The following is a 17,763-nucleotide window of genomic DNA, read 5'->3' on the forward strand; positions in this document are numbered from 1 at the left end:
TTTGAACGTGGCACTATTATGCGGCCAAATATTTGGGGCAATAAATATAGATCTACAAAATAGAATTTAAGGGCTGCATATTAGCAATGTATTTATGTAAGTTACTTTTAACATTCTGTGGGTTCTCAGTACACTTTTGAAAACCAAAACCAAATGATTGACCTGTAACTCTCTGAACTACAGAAATATCAGAATAAAAATTATATAGCTGTATTTTCATATACTAGTGGGTTGAGGAAATACAATTGGAAACCAAAATTAAACTCTCACAAAATGAAATACGTAAGTATAAATCTAACAAAACATGTACAGGACTTGTAAGCTGAAAACTACAAAACATTGATGAAAGAAAACTAAGACCTAAATAAATGAAGAAGACATACCATGCTCATGGATTGGAAGACTCAACAAAATAAAGATGTCAATCCTCTCCAAATAGGTTTACAGATTAATGCAATTCCAATAAAAATCCCAACAGGATGTTTTTTGTTAATGAAGACAAGCTGACTCTAAAATTTATATGGAAAGGCAAAAGAACTAGAATAGCTAAGACATTTTGGGAAAAGAAGAATAAAATGGAGGAATCACAATACATGATTTTAAGACTTACTATAAAGCTACACTAATCAAGACTGTGGCATTGGCAAAGGGATAAACACAGGTATCAGTGGAAGAGAAAAGAGTCCAAAAATAGACCCAAAGAAGTATACCCAAATGGTTTTTGAGAAGAATACACATGCAATTCAATGGCGGAGAGATAGTCTTTTCAGTAAATATGTTAGAATAACTGGACATAGATAGATCAAAATAAAACTAACCTGTCCAAACCTCACATTTTATAAAACAATAAAATAAAAATGGATCACAGATCTAAATGTAAAACTGTAAAACTTTTAGAAGAAAACACAGGAGAAACCCTTTGTAATCCTAAGTTAAGCAAAGGGTTCTTAGACATGAGACCAAAAGTGTGATCTATATAAAAGACATTGATAAATTGAACTTCATCAAAACTAAAAACTTTTGCTCTGAGAAAGACACCATTAAGAGAATGAAAAGACAAGCCACAGCCTGGGAGAAAATACTTGCAAATCACACACCCAGCAAAGGCCCTGTATCTAGAGATATAAAGAACTTCCAAAACTCAAGAGTAAGAAAACAAATAATCTCGATTAAAAATGGGCAAACACTTGGATACTTCACCAAAGAGGTACAAGGATGGCAAATAAGCACATAAAAAATGTTCAATGTCACCAGTCATCAGGGAAATGCAAATTAAAGCCATGATGAGACAGTGCTCCAAACCTGTTAGAATGGCTGGGGAAGATGTGGAAGAACTGGAATTCTCAGACAATTTCTAGTGGGGATGAAGATGGTACTGCCACTCTGAAAAACAGTTTGGCAATGCCTTAAAAAGTTAAACATACACTTACCATACGAGCCAGAAATCTCACTCCTGGGTATTTACCCTGGAGAAAGGAAAGCTTATGTTTATAGAAAAATCTGTACACGAATGTTTGTTTACAGCAGCTGAATTCATAATCGCCCCAAACTGGAAACAACCCAAACACCTTTTGATGAATCCATTTACATGACATTCTAGAAAAGATCAAACCATAGTGATGAGATATATATCTATTCTTAGGTATGTAAGTTACATCCCATTTTTCGCTATTATAGGTAACACTGCCGTTATTGTTCGGTGCCATTGAATCAATTTTCAACTCAGAGGAACCCCATGTGACAAAGCAGAACTGTCCTATAGGGATTCCTAGGGAGTAGATCGCCAGGTATTTCTCCCGTGGAGCCACCTGGGTGGGTTCAAACTCCTGACCTTTTGGTTTGCAGCCAAGTGCTTAACTGTTGTACCACCATGGCTCCTGTTACAGATAATTCCACGTATATACTTGCACATAATTTTTTGCATGCATTTCTTTAAGATAAATTGCTAGAGCTGAAAGTAAAACTTCTGGGGTCCACAAAGTCAAAACTATTTCCGAAATATTACTAAGGCATTTGCCTTTTTCATCATGTCAATGATACAAAATCAGTGGTGGGTAAAACTCCTGGCACATTAGCCTTGATCAAGGCAGTGGCACCAAATTGTACTACTAATCACTCTATTCTTCACTGTCAGACACTCATGGCAGCAAATAAATAAATAAGCCAGTTTCACTTAATTAAACAGTAAACATGACTCATTTTATCAAATCCTAACCCTTGGATATATATCTTTCATTATCATCCACTGAAGTACAATGGTTGTCTCCAGAAAAAGCACTTGTGCAACTGCCTGAGTTTCAAGCTGAACGCATCACTTTGTTCAGAGAAAACCAGTTTTCCTTGAAAGAATGAGTAACAGACAAACTACGGTTACTCTGATGTGGGTGTCTGGAAGATATTTTCCCAAAAATGAACCATGTGAGCCTGTCACTTCAAGAAAAATCAACTGACAGTATTTGTTACCAGTGATAAAATTTCAGCTTTGAGGTTTCACTGCAAAATTTGTATCCACCATCCTGAACTCAACAGCCTTCCAATATTTAAAGACTTTTCTGATGAGACCGGTGGTGATAGTAAACAAGTTAAGATTTTCAAAACATTAAGTGTCAACATTTGCAAAGTCTTCATAACTCAGTGAACCAACATTTTCTAAATGACCAATGCATGATATTACAGAATCATGCATGGGTAAGAGATCCATTCAAAGTGCCAGATAAGCCAGCAGATTTTGTTATACTGAATAAAAACAATTTATTGATACAGTTTCAGACTCCACATTGCAAATAACCATTTAAGAAAGTACCACGTTACAAGGTTTGGTGTAGTAACAAAAAAGAATATCCACAATTAACTTAAAAGACTATGAAAATACTCCTTCCTTTTCCAGCTACATATCTGTGTGAAGCTCAATTTTCTTGATATACTTCAACCAAAACGACACATCATAACAGATTAGATGCAGAAGTGGATCTGAGAATCTGTCTTCTAAGACACACATTAGATTTTCAACAATGTAAAAGAATGCCATTGTTCCTACTGAATTTTTTTGTTTTGCAACATATAATTACTTGACATAAAAATGTTATTTTTGTTATATAATGGGCTTATTATTACTTTTAAATGGATTAATACCTTTTACATGTCTCGGTTTTGCTGTATAATAAAGTAAATGTTAATACACATAACCCAAATAAACGAAAGCTCTCTCACACCCCCAATAACTTAAGCGTATAGGGGTCCAACAGACCAAACGGTCTGAGAAGCACTGTGCTAGCTCCTTACGTACACTCATCAGCGTGATGCTCTATTTTGGTGTGAAACTTTTAAACAGGTCTCTCTTGACTCTGAGCTCTCTTCTGATTTTCCTTTGATGATCAATTCCTGGAAGGGGTGACTCCTGAACACCAACTGATGGAAAGTTGTAGTTGCGGCTTCATCCACATGGGTTCTAAACCTTTATTATACATATAATTCCGAGGCAGGAGTGTTTTTCCTGCCGATTTTCTCCAAGATTCCTTAACATTCTTGGCTGGTGGACTGAAGCCCTGCTAGGCTGGGCTCCCGAGAGCTGGGCTCCAAGGTCGTCTCAGTTCCCAATAGCATAAAGAGCTTCTTCAACAACTAAGGAGCCCTAAGCACCTGTACAGCCTGAGAGGGGTCGGGGACTGTTTTAAGGCCTGGGACTTTTTACGAAACAAGCTGCATAATGACCATCACAAAATTATCCACCCTAAGAGTTACGCTATGGTGAAGCATAGAAAAAGGAGACCATTTTTCGAGGGGGTGCTGAGAATTAGACAAGTTTTGAACCAGGACAAAAAGTCATACATTGCTCTTCAAAACCACTACAGAAGTGAGCATATAGTAAAGCTACCTCTGATTTACACCAAGCACAAAACAAATCAATGCCCATTGGTTCAAACTACACCGGTGCTCTAATTTTTGTATTATTTTAGAATCCAGGCTTTGAGAATTTTTGTGATACCTCAGAAAGGTACAGAAATAACCCCCTCCTAAGCAGAAATATGGTTATTCCATTTAGCTCAAGGCTGCTGGGCAGGACCCTCTGGAAATTCCTATCTGTGAGTATCCGCAAAAGGCAAATTTCCACATGGGAACCCTAACATACACTTTCTAGGCAAACCAAATAAGAAAGACATCCATTGCCTGAGGCGCTTTCCTCCCATCTCTCGTTTACACGTGCAGCAGAGAAGCAATAGTTCCTTTTTGCTCCTTGAAGTCAGGAAGGTCAACGGTGAGAAAATCTCACTTTTGAAAGGTTAAACGAAATCTGTTCTGCTTCAATTTCTTACACTACTACAAGATAGGAGCTCTAGATGACTGGAGTTAGACCTGAAGTTGAGTTTTTCCTCAATATGCAAAGTTAGAGAAATCAAACTGAAGAAAGGAATCCTACTGTTTTGGCACAAGTAGTTTTCTGTTTTTACCCACTTGTTTTCAGATATTTGACAACTCCTATGGTATTTCTTCAGCGTTTCAAAAAGCCTCCAATTTTCCCTTCAGAGGAGGCAAACAGTATCAGAAGCTGCTGAAGCTCCAGGTTCAACATATCTGATTCCCTTCAATGGCTTGACTAGGCCATTGCTGGGTGAGTATAATTGGCTTTCTGGACTCATGCCCCAGCCAGTTATGTGACCTTAATGTGGATGCCCGAGGTCTTGATCCATACTATTGTCTAGCAACTTGGTATCCATAACCGGCTGTCTTAGCATATGTGATGGGCAAAATTCTGGACTAGGGTTCCCAAGTGTGGTCACAGTCCTGATGCTGCTATCTGTGTGACCTGGGAGAGTTGCCTGATAGTACCAACCTCTTAGAATATGGTGAATTCGTTCAATACATTTTTTGCTGAGCACCTATCAGGTTAGGTGCGCTACTGGGTCCTGGGCCTTGAAGGAGTTATAGGCTGGTGACCTTTTCCTAAGGCTGACTTTGAGGTTCTATTCACCAACACTGAGAAGTAAACTTCCACATTGGCAAACTGAAGGGAGGGCCATGAGGAAACACAGCACAGTACGGTATGGTACCCTTCTACTAGATGTCAGAGGGGGAGCAGCAAGAAGACAGAGACTTATCGATGGACACCCTGGAAGGGCAGGGACAGCAAGGCCCTAGCCCAGGTCTGTCTATGGGTGTTCTGCACCATGTTCATTCACCGTGTCTCAGATAGGAATACAGACAGTCCCTGGATTATGAATGAGTTCCGTTCCTAACTCTGTCTTTAAGTCAAATTCGTACATAAGTCAGAACAGTTAGGTACGGTTTGTATCTAATGTCAATTAGTCAAATGTTTGTCTTAGTATGTAATACATAGTGTACCTTTCTATGCACAAAAAATTAAAGAAACTTCCAGATACACTAAAACATCTTTAATACAGTAATAATAAAGTAGCACCTGTTTGTTATTACAAACCATTGTATGTATCTCAAATTTTTAATATCATAGGCTTTCTAGGAGTTGGTTTGTAACTACAGGTTGTACGTAAGTCAGACGTTCGTAACCCAGGGATTACCTGTAATGAACGTTGATGACAGCTCTCTACACACTTTCTGAGTACATTATCCCATACCCATACAGCCCTCATCACAACCTCATAGAGCAGGTACTAGTACTATCATCATTTTCTAGGCTAGGAAACTTGGGCTTGGAGAAGTTCAGTAACTAGCCCAAGTTACAGAGCCAGTAAGAGGGTAGACAGGAACTCTGACCTAGGTGTTTGGTTACAGAATCATACATCGTGAGGCTAGCAGTGCCTGGTCTAATGACTGATACAATCAAGTGCTAAGCTTTCAAAATTTAGGGAAAGTATAGGCAAGGGCTCTAGCTATAATTGTCTCCATCTCTGATAAAACTTAGGAGGGAGAATATGTATAGGTGGGGGAATGATACAGGACAGCAAGATATGGCCCAAGCTGGTGAGGAGTGAGCTTCCTGGATCAGGTGGACACTTGAGACTATGTTGGCATCTCCTGCTTGGAAGGGAGATGAGAGGGTAGAGGGGTTAGAAGCTGGGAAAATGGACATGAAAAGAGAGAGTGGAGGGGGGGAGCAGGCTGTTTCATTAAGGGGAGAGTAATTGGGAGCATGTAGCAAGGTGTATGTAAGTTTTTATGTGAGAGACTGACTTGATTTGTAAACTTTCACTTAAAGCACAATAAAAATTATATATATATATATATATATAAATAAAGATATGGCCCAAGCTCAGATCTTGCAAGCAGCTCTGGGATCTATCTTCAGTAGACAACACTGTTCCTGGTGGCCCAGGCACCTCAGAATTTTGTGTGGGTCCCATGTTTGTCCCTCAGGATTATACTCTAGCTCTGAGCCTCCCCAAACAGGGTCCATGACATAAGGTTAAGATGAAATGAAATCAAAGATAAAAAGGTATTCTGATAAATATAGAAACTACAAGTAAATGTGGGTTATTCGATAAAGGATAAAAGTCAGGTGGTATATAAGGTGGTATCTGATCCAATTTGCTAATCAGAACTCCTCTACAACAGCTAATGTTCATACTATGATATACTAGTGTAATATACTATGATACACTACTTGTGTAGCTGGCATGTATTAGGGGGCCAGATTGGAACTGTTTTTCATTTAAATTTACTTACAACGAGATTCTAATCTACCCAACACCAAATCCCATTTCTTAGCTTTTCTATGACAACACATCATGGTGTAGCAGTAAAGTGTTATACCAGATTCAAAACCAGCTTGCTTGGCATACACAGCTAAGAAAAATCAGTCGTTCCCCCATAAGCATATACCAACCCTCTATCAATGGGCCCTGATGTTTGGAACACCACATTCAAAAATGCGCTTGGTGTCTGTGGTATTTATTTGTGCTTAAATTCCCTATCAAATGCTGTGAAACAAAAAAGAATTACTAATTCTCAATATGTTCTCTTTTAATAAGATTGAGGAGGAGTTCTGTGGATTCCTAAAGAAACTACCCTTCTTAAAGTACCACTGGGCACCACGGATCCTGCTGCCTATGATGCTAAATGGGTGGGATAGATATCTATTGCTTCTTTGCATGCCTTTTGTACCACTTATAATTATGCTGTTAGAGTCTTTACAAAAAAGAAACCCAATTTATTCTTTTTAAATGTTCTAAATATAAATGCAGAAGCAAGGGAATAAACAATAATTCCAACAGTGCTTCAAGTTTAAGCGCTTTTGCACTAATGTACCTGTGATACTACTGCATATTGCAACCTATAACCTAAGAACGATCAGCCTGCATCACCACAGGTAAGAAATGAGAAATTTTGAGGGTTACTGAACACTGAATATTTGCAGTGGAATAGCAGAGTTCCTGGGCATCACTGCATGGCTCTAACTCACAGATCCACCTGCACAGCAGTGCCTTGGTGAGATCGCATGCCACTCTTAGGAAGGAAACCATGAAAGACAGTGGCGATCAGAGGAGCCCTGGTCGCGATTTACACGAGTGGGGCTGGGAGTGGATGATGGAGTGGGGGCTGCTGCATCCCTAATCTGTCAGATTAATTTATTAATGTGGATTCCTAAAGAAACTTCTGAAAGTACTGCTGGGCACCATGGATTGTGCTGCCCGTGGTGCTGAATGGTGTTCATGTTTGTGGAGCCAAGATTTTTGCCAGTATCTCACCCTGCCCTAGTCGCACTTTCGATAAAAGGTAGCTCCAATTCAACCTCTGGCTTTACAACATTAGGTTTTGTTGTTATTAATGTTGTCTTCAAGGAATGTGTGTTCATTTCCAAATTTACAAAGGTTTTATTTATTTTTTTGGGTAAAGATGAAAAGAGAAGCTTAGCATGGCTTCTTCATCTACTACAAAACTTTCTGCCTCACTTCCCGAATGTGTGGCCTCTTATGTAGGAACTTAGAGCCAATTCGCTGAGGCTCAGCATCTTTGGTCAAATGCTCCCTTCTTTACTAGGGGTTCGCTTATGCATAAGAAAGTCTTTGCATCATGAGGCAACATACCTTGGACAATATTTTTGGAACTCTTCAAAAAATGGATCCAATAGAGATAAAGAAATGTGGCGTATGCCACAATTAAGACTAACTCAGAAAAGAGAAAACCACAGGGAGGGAACAGGAGAGAGTAACAATAGCTAGGCATATACTTTCTCTGCCTTCTTATACAGTAGTTAGAGACAGGCTCTTCTACCAGGACACCGAAAGTCAGCTGATGCAGGATGTTATTTTGCACCATGATAACAATATTTCTGGGCAATGCCTCTTTGCCTGATGCTCTCTTTGGGGAGGAAACGAACTAAAGATAGTAAGTTGGGGATAGATGTATAATGAACCCAAAAGTAGTCAGTAGGGTGAAATACAGAAGACAGCAACAAAGAGCTCTATTCTACAATGCCTTCATGACTTTAAACTGTTGTGGGATTTTGTGTTAACCTGAGAATCTCCTATACCACTAATAAATCTTCTACCGATATGGCAGCAGTGCGAGAAATAAATTTCAAGAAAAAATAGGCCAAGTATAACATGTATTGGTCCCTTTGGTTACTGAGCATTCAAATGCACACACTACTGAAAACAAGGGGCTACGGCAGAGGCCACAGGTAAGACTCAGAAGCATAGTCTCTGTCCTCAAAAAGCTTAACTCAGGAATATGTGGACACTATAAAAACTACAGCAAACGTCTAAGGGATTCAACCACCGACTTCTGGTCTTAGCAACTAATCAACGGTTATCATATGCATGGCACTGACCAGCTGTTCATCTGCTATTTCTTTCAGATCCAGGGCCAGCCACGTCTCTGGCCAGCAACAATTCTATATTGAAAAATAATAGGGAAGTGCTATAAGCAACGCTCTTTTACAGGTGGCTAGAAGTACTACAAGGCTGATGGGGAACATATTTTGCCCCATTCGAACACTCTAAAACCTGCATGAGCCATCACGGAGAATTTAGGAGCAAATTTTAGTTGACTATTATCAATGTTTCTGATGGAGGCTCCACCTTTAGAAACAAATGGTTCTTTAAGTATTAAAATGAGGATTTAATGTACATTATAACTAACAGTACTTGAGATGAAAGTAAATGACCCACTACCCCCCTCCCAGGTACCAAGAGGGGTCAGATTTCTCATTTATCAGCAAGCAGTCAGGGTAGGCAAGCATCTTGATCTCAGACTCTCTTCTGTGGCTGCTTCATGGACGGCTGAGGGGAACACTTCAAAAATGAACCAGCTAAACAAACTTCCCAGCAGCACTTGACAGAGCTACACCTATTCTTCCCATTTCCAAAGCAGTGGAGAATTAATTACCAGTTCTATGGATCTATTGTAAGTATAATAGACTAAAGAGCTATCACAGACACATTTATTGTAAAAGCACAATCCCAAGAGTGTCTAGTAGAGGGCCAAAACGATTAACACAAATGCTTTGTCAGATCAAAGATAAAACCTGCACCGCCCAATTGAGGAATGAATTAGAACAGTGGGTTATCTTTCAAATTAACCAGGGCAGTTAGTGAGGAAAATTTCATGAAAGTGTAATTCTTAGCCTTTGTGAATCCACACAGCAGGCATTCTGCCAGCTGACAAGATGATGAAATTTTCACGCTTAAAAAAAAAAAAAGCCTTCTTCATTTCCCAATTTAGATAAGCTAGTGTTTCTCTCCCTTTTTTGTGTGTATCTATTTGTCCTTCTGGAGCACAATTTAAGGGGGGCGGGAACATGTATCAAATTTTCACTGTAAAATTGAGTCCTTCGAAATATCCCTAAAAGCTTGGAGACAGAGTCTTTAGGCTAGATTTGTATGATTTTCAAATATATATATATATATCAGTTCAATTTTAACTTTGTGTAGAGGAACCAACAAAGAGCAGGACATGAAACCAACTTTGCATTTAAGCTTTCTGCACTGCCTTCAGTTGGGTTTGGGTTTGGGCACTGCCTTCAACACTTCAGGACAGAGCGCTAGAGGTTGATTCCTCCTAAAGAAATTAATGCCGGTGGTTTTTCTATTTCTATGTATATTTAAGTTTAAATGTTCTAGGAGATGAGAATTCCAGGGATAGAATCATTGCTTAGACGGTGGAAGAAAAAAAAAAAGTATTTCCTCTCCTGTTAAAGTAGCTGATATTGAAACATGATGATAGACTAGTTCTCACATACGTAAACTTTTAAAAATGTTTGTTACATCGCATTTATTCACAGCCAGTATTATTCATGACAGAAGATAACAGACCATGTGATGTATCTTTCCAAAAGACAAATGATTTAGAAGTGTACTTATGTTGCCCCAAACCTTTATCCCTTTTTTCTTGACAACCATATTGCTCGGTGATCTGCAACAATGTTCCCTGGCAGTTAGAGTGGTTGGTCCAATAGCATATTCCACTTATCTTCCTAACGTTCCTTCATTACGGAGATATCTTCCTTTCTCAGTGTAACCTGTACTGCTCCTATAGTGATTCTAAGACTAAAATGAGAAAAAATACTGAGACTCTTGCTCTCAGTCTACCAACAACTTTTATGTCCCAGTGGGCAGCATTTTTAAAACTGCAGAATAGGAGGAAACGCTTTTGGTAGTTAGCTTCAGTAGTCATTTAACCTCAGTGCTTATTAATATCCTTGTCTCTAGTATACTTGGTATACTAGTCTCCAGTTGGATGACCATCACAGTGAACTAACTGTAATCAGTGTCATTTGAGGCTCAATAACAAAGAAACTCAATGCAATGTCCCTCTACTGGTTAAAGTTCCTTTAAGTCTGGGCTCAGTAGGAAACAGAAAGATCTGCCACAAAGTAGAACCTAGAGGTGCATGAGCTTTTTGTATGAACATTCTGATCCTGAAAATATGAGACATTTGTTCATGATGGGGTCATGAAAAGAATGAATGATGGAGTTCTTTCTCTCCCATCCAATCAATCATATATGATTAAGATCAGAAAACAGAGAAACAAGTTCCTAATTTTGATGACAGTCATAAGTGCCAACCTTAGGAGCGACATTTGGATATATTCTGATTAGAAATCTCATAAAAAAAGTTAACCAAGTGGGCAGTTAACTACAAGAAAACTGCCATGTGCTGTTAGTGAGATGGCTGGTGGATGACATGGCCATTAATGCAAATGCCCTAGAAACCTTGAGTTAAACTTTTAGATCTTGAAAACTAGGTTATTTAGCTTAAAAAATGCTTATATATCCACCACCACACATACAAATTTGGGTTAAAATTCAATCTTTCAGTTCGGGCATATTTCTAACTATACAGAAGATCATTTTTTCTGCCTATTCTCAACTCAGTCAAAACAGATTGTCCTTCTAATAGAAGGAAATAGATGAGTTTCTTCTAGTATTGACATTTCCATAGTGAAGATTCTGATAGACTAAACACAGAGAGAAAATGCAGAATTCTTCTCAGGAGTCAAGAATCATGCTCTGCTCAATGAGGTCTGTAAATGAGGAGCCGAATAGTTTTGATTTGGGCTCTTCATGCTAAATGAAGGCCTAACATTTCATGTGCTGAACGTTTCATCTACTGTGGTATATGACCCCCCCCCATAACCTTTATTCCCATCCAACGCATCATTAAATGCAGCACAGGATTATTCACTAAAATGTTTCAGATTTCCCCAAAATGTAGTCAAAATTATTATTGGGGGGGGGAAACTTTGGACAAACCCATCTTTTTTTTTTTTTTTTTGACAAATACAAACAATTCTATTCTAAAATTACAATACTGGAACTAGAGGTTTTTACTCTCTATTCTAATGATCTAATACTCTATTTTCATAGAATACATCTTTTTTAAAGAAGAAAATGCTAGGTGTTAACTAACACATAAGTAGAATTATAAAATTATATTGATAAAAGCAATGAGTCCTCACTAATAGAACTCAAGCATTTTTCTCAAAATGTCTTGCCAATGTACCATCTTTAAATAAGTTAGTTAACTTTCAAGTATTAAGAAATTTGTTTAGATGGCAAGTGACAGAATGAAATGTTAAGAAAAATAAAATTGGAAATGTGGGGTTATTATTTTATTTTCAATTTTAATTTTTTCATTCATATGAAACATGTTAAAAGTGAAAAACAAAAATGTCAAATAAAAGCCTTCTTTCTAACCCACACAGCTTCATTCACTGTTCTGGCATTTTTACTATATACTCATAAAAATTAGACATTCTCTTCAAAATGCCAGACAAATTGCATTTAAATTTAAAAGACATTTACTTTGATTTACTAAGAAAACTAACCTAGGAAGTGTTTTAGATTACCACATAAACAGGAAGTATTTGGTAGTGGGCATTTAATTAAAATCATCACACATGATTTCATGGTGCCACTTGCCAAAAATAAGCAATACTGATTTTTTCCTCCTCTATCTAAAGATCTGAGTGACCATTTAATTTAGTCTTATTTAGGTAACAATAAACTAAAACATTTCCTATAATTATGTTCTCATTTTTCCTTAGAAGTAAAAAATCTCATTATTTAAAATATTGCTCATTAATGAAAGAGATGTAGTATCCAATAGAAAAATCAATTCCTCTGTCATGCTAATATGCAAAAATTACACACTTTCTCATATTTGTATTAACAGCATTTTACCAGGAATTTTCTCCAGAATATTTTCAAAATTTTTCAGCTTCAAAGAAACCAGTACAAAATCATATTGTTTTATATTAAAACAAGTACCAAACCTAAAGTCTAAAGTTGTGTGTGTAAAAAACTCATTATGGATACTTACATCATAGTATTTTTTAATGCAACGTCTAATGTCCATGATCAATTTATTGCTCAGCTGTACTGTAAAGGTCAGAGGTGAAGCCTTACAATCGATGTTACTGCAACGATACAAGCTGGGCTCCATATCGGTTCCCTACAGGGATGAAAAGGAAGTCAAGACAGACAAGTACAAAAAGGTTACTGCAAGGTTTTTAAAGGTTTTTTATCCTTAAAAGCTTACATACTGTCCTGGTGTGCAATATTAATTCATTTTATTGGTGAGCGTTTAACCCTATTTTCACAACTATCTTCCTCCCAAGACCCCTTTAGCCACATATTCCTTCCACTGTTTTGCCACCATCATAATGGTGGCAAAGTTGAAGGGAAAACCCTGAAATCACTATTTTACATTCAATACATGACAGGCTCTGTGGATAAAATACTTTTCCCTCTGAAAATACCACTAAAGTCACGTTACTGGAAATGAGATCCTTCTCAGAGATACCGATCAAAATGTTTAATTTTGCACTTATTCATTCCAAACTTGAACATGAAGCAAGAGTCTCTATGACGTTAGTTTGCTTTTATATTGTCAACTTAACTTTCAGAATAAAGTAGGAAAATTAAAAGTGTTATACCACAAAGCTGTATCACTTATCGTCAGCTTAGCAAATATCTAAAAGTTCCGCCATTTTTCCAAAAAGTGAAATGTATTCGGGGGAGGGGAGGCAGCAGGAGTAGAAATCTGAAAGAGCTAACTATTAGTTATTGAAAAAAATGCTTTTTAAAAACAAAAAGACAAAGCAAACATAATATATAGAAAAACCGTTGGGATTTCTGGAGCATTTGTTTTCCTTCTTGATACTTAAACATCTTGGTTTCCTGCTCCTATCTGGTACATAACCCTACCCGCCACACTAAGCAATTCCAGGTGGAAGAGATTTTAGAGCTTGACATCGGCTCTTCCACAGTTAGCCCATCTGCAAGTCGTCAAGCCTCCATGCAATTAACTATCTTATTTACAGCTGTAATGAAGCAAAACTCAAGGATTTAGCAAGTATTGCTGATCTGTGTCTGCCTCTTCCTCGCACTTGCTTCCAAAGACTGCTTTGTTTTGATTCAAAAAAATGCAAAACATCTGCTGTTTGTCCAAATTAACTTAAAATAATTACTTTTAATTTAGATAAAGGATGTATTTTCTTTCAGTTTCAAGGTTTTGCACAGCTCTTCTGCCTACTCATTCACCAATGGCTAGTACATGTATAACACTGCAGTGGAATCAAGTAAGTTGGCCAAGTTTCAAGTTCTGATCCAAGGTCAATGATACATTTTTTGGCAGCACTTCTTGAGAGGAATGTCTCCCTGTGACTTTTTAAATGTCTGATATACAAAGACAGCAGAAAAGATAATACGAGTACCTTTGTCAGGGAGGAGGTAAGTGGGATGTGTAAAGATAAACAAAAACTTTCCAAAAACACTTAGTTCCCATTAACTTGATTTAAGATAAAGGAAAATATTGCTCTAAGTCTTAATAAATGGGGGTTGGAAGTGGGGAAACACAGGTTACTAATTAAGGAATTACAATAAAAAAAAAAACACTTTAAGACAATCTAGAATTTCTGAGAGATTCCATTTGCAAACCAAGGCCAGTCACTCTAGGCAGCCAAAAACAATATTTGAGCACGTTCAGTTAAGAGTTTTCAAGGCGAAATAAAGTTGTGAAGGCAGAGTTCATATGATGTTAAAATTTTTTAAACCTGTGAAAGAAATATAGAAGTGTGGTTTCCTTTTTATACCACACAGTTTGGGGGTAGGGGCATTATGCTAGTTCATGCACAAAATGAAAAAAGGAAAGAAAAAGAAACAACTAACCGAACCATCAAAGACGCCATCATAAATATTCTCGGTCCCACAGGTGGGGCATGGACATTTGAATCTTTCACAGTCCCTGTATTTCTCTTCATCAGTGAGCTGTGCTGGGCCACCAAGTAAAGCAGCATTCTCCTCATCTTTATGATAATGTTGCACTCTAAATTGGGTGGGGTCGAGTCCTATTAATGTAAAAGAAAAAACAAATTCAGAAGGTTACAATTATTTGAATTCCCTTACCCCAAAAACACCCAAAGAGGAAAACTCACACAAAAGAATGAGTAGAAATTTGTACACACACATACACAACCATTTAAGCTCAAGATAAAGGCTTATATCACATGGACAAAGGACTTTTTTTTTTTTAACGAGAGATTATAAATAAAACAAGGAAACTGCACTAATGCCAACACAAAAATATGCCAGTGGACGTTTGGGTTCAGACGAAACTACTTCAGCTAAGGATGGTTTTATTATTTTCTTAAAGTTACAATGAAAATCTCAGAAAAATGTGCAGTGTTATTAAGAAACTCTTAAAATCAAAGTGGCACCATTAAAACTGAAAATAGAACATAAAAATCCCATTAAAGAAAACAGGTTCACGGTTATTACAACTCCTTCAAGTGCAGCTACAACTGCTAAGCCGGATTTCAATGCAGTGGTCGATTTCATCTTGGCTCAGTAGTTAACAGCACGTAGGTTGCAACCTAATTCAGTGGTTAAAATTCAGTAGCCTCATCTGAGACAAAATGCAACATGGCTTTTGGTGTTTGGGATTCAGAAATTCAAAATATGTGCAAAAACAATGGATGTACAGATTCTATAGGTCAAAATGTCCCCCAGCAACCCTGAAACCAAATATACCTTCCGTATTTCAATTGAAACGATACAAGAACTCTATCGATGCATAGTTTATGCTGTCCTGTTTCCACAAACTATTTAAAGAAAAGAAACATTTTTTAGGCCAGCCAATTTAATTTATCCTTAGTCAAAGCATACCTGATGCTTTTACGATTTGAGTTTATACTTACAGATAACCATGCCACACTGTATCTTAGAATATATATATATATTTCCTTGCAAATATCCCTTAGCCATCCCTACGAATTCCAGGCATTTTAGGAATCAAAGGAAAGCTATCATATGTACTTTAGGATACAGGCAAATAAGTAATAATAAAACATAGTCTAGAGTTTTTGAGAGATTTCATTCAAAACCAAGCAAAATTGTTTACACACACCAAAAATATCTCAAAGTTGTTTTAAATCTTTCAACAGCTGCACAGGTAGATAATCTAATACTAGATATATTTGGAATTTAGTGACAAAATCCTAGACCCTCTTTGGTCAATTGTTAAAAGACGCCTAGTAATTACAAAATACCTGAGACAGACTCTTACGGGGCAAAGGTGCTGAACAAACAAAAGGAAGGCTGAGACTCTGAGTCTCAGTTTTCTCACCTGCAAAATGGAGATAGTGCCACTGATCATACAAGGCTGTTTTGAAATTTAAACCGGACAAGACATTACAAACTGCTTTCGGTGGTGCCTATTACATGGTAGGCACTCAATAAATGTCATTTGAATGAAAAAATAAAATAATGAAGAAACATTTAATCCAGAATATAGGCACTCAAGATTATGAATTTAGAAAAATAAAAAACACATGTTCATGCTACATATCAAGTTCAGAGCTGCTCTTTGTAGGAATTATTCAAAGTGACTATTTCCTAAAGTGATAGTATATAATAAAAGAAGTACACATTCAAAACAATTTAAAAGAGTGTTCTTCGCTAGCCACATGAATTACTGTAACATAGGTCACTCAGCCCTAAGACTCAATATCCATTTTTCTTTCGTAGGTTACAGATCCTCTAAGAGAAGCAGCAAATTAGTGAAGTCTGTGGGACTATATATATCCTCACACTTAAAGATAAGATGGACAGAGGGATTGAGTGAGAGAGCTTACGCCTCTGAATGAGGCTATTTCTTCTCTGTAGTGAAGGGTAACTATTGCTAATTCATTACGCTCTAGTTGTGAATCAAATTGTAGTCACATAATGTACGCTGTATTTATGATTATGAGAACACAGCTTCCCCACTTCACTGACAGTATGATTATCAATTTCCCATTTCTGTATTAATCAAAAGGAGCCCTGGTGGCGCAGTGGTTAAAGAGCTCAGCTGCTAACCGAAAGGTCGGCAGTTCAAACCCACTGTTACTCCACGGGAGGAAGATGTGGCAGTCTGCTTCTGTGAAGATTTACAGCCTTGGAAACCCTATGGTGCAGTTCTACTCTGTCCTATAGGGTCGCTAGGAGTCGGAATCGACTCCATGGTACCCAAAACCCAAACCCAGTGCCGTTGAGTCGATTCCGACTCATAGCGACCCTATGGTAGTGGGTTTATATATTATTCAAAAAATGAGGAAAAAGACAAAAAGGAAGATTTTTCTAAAAAGGCAAGCTTCTTTCACAGTCCAAAATTCAAAGAAAAAAACAACACTGGCTTCGCATGTTCAAAAAACTGGCCAGAATGTGAGAAGGAACTAACAGAAGGTGTTATCTACCCCCCTCCCCACCAGGCTCACTTAGCACACCTGAGCACACCGAAGCTTCCAGCACCAGCCCCGGCAGTCTGCCTGCTGGGTAAGCCAAAACTGGACATGTGCAATCTGGCTAGTTCTGGACAAATGCCCAACAACTAGCCAAAACTTATGGAAAAATATCTGGCCTGATGAAACGTCTACTCTAAATGTCCATTCCCACAAACAACGCATATCTTCCCATGGCCATAACAAAGCCAACTACCTAGCCTTCAGATTTATTTCCAAGCTGCATTTCTTTAGGGGAGGGGGGCTTCATCTCAGCACTCTCTGGGTTATAGGTCAGTGTTGAATTTTAAAAATATGAAGGGAGAAGACATAATGATTACCCTTAAAATATTAGGTATACAATGATCCTTGCACAAGTTACTTAAAGATGTCAGGAAAAAGTGGTTTCCTTAAGAGGGCAATTGTAAGTTCAACAGACAAATCACGAGAGGGCTAAATTAAATCCTTTTAAGAAAACGAAATGTCATGTTAAAAAAATAAGGATCACTGCTCTTAGAATTTTTTTTTTAATGATCAAAATCCAGGCTTAAACAAGTGCCAAACTCATTTAACATATAAATTAGTCT

The 17,763-nt window shown here is 37.6% G+C and overlaps 1 protein-coding gene across 3 annotated transcripts in view; it reads right to left on the reverse strand.

Annotated features, from left to right (window-relative positions):
* The window catches only part of POLA1 (DNA polymerase alpha 1, catalytic subunit), a 349,246-nt gene that overhangs the window by 171,478 nt on the left and 160,005 nt on the right, over positions 1–17,763 (reverse strand). For all 3 annotated transcript variants that reach the window (XM_049873141.1, XM_049873140.1, XM_049873142.1), the window contains exons 33-34: positions 14,589–14,767; positions 12,739–12,870 (exon numbers count right to left, since the gene is read on the reverse strand). In XM_049873141.1, coding sequence (XP_049729098.1) covers positions 12,739–12,870; positions 14,589–14,767 — 311 coding nt within the window. The remainder of the gene's footprint in view (positions 1–12,738; positions 12,871–14,588; positions 14,768–17,763) is intronic.

This window comes from Elephas maximus, chromosome X, assembly GCF_024166365.1.
Source record: "Elephas maximus indicus isolate mEleMax1 chromosome X, mEleMax1 primary haplotype, whole genome shotgun sequence".
Lineage (NCBI taxonomy): Eukaryota > Metazoa > Chordata > Mammalia > Proboscidea > Elephantidae > Elephas > Elephas maximus.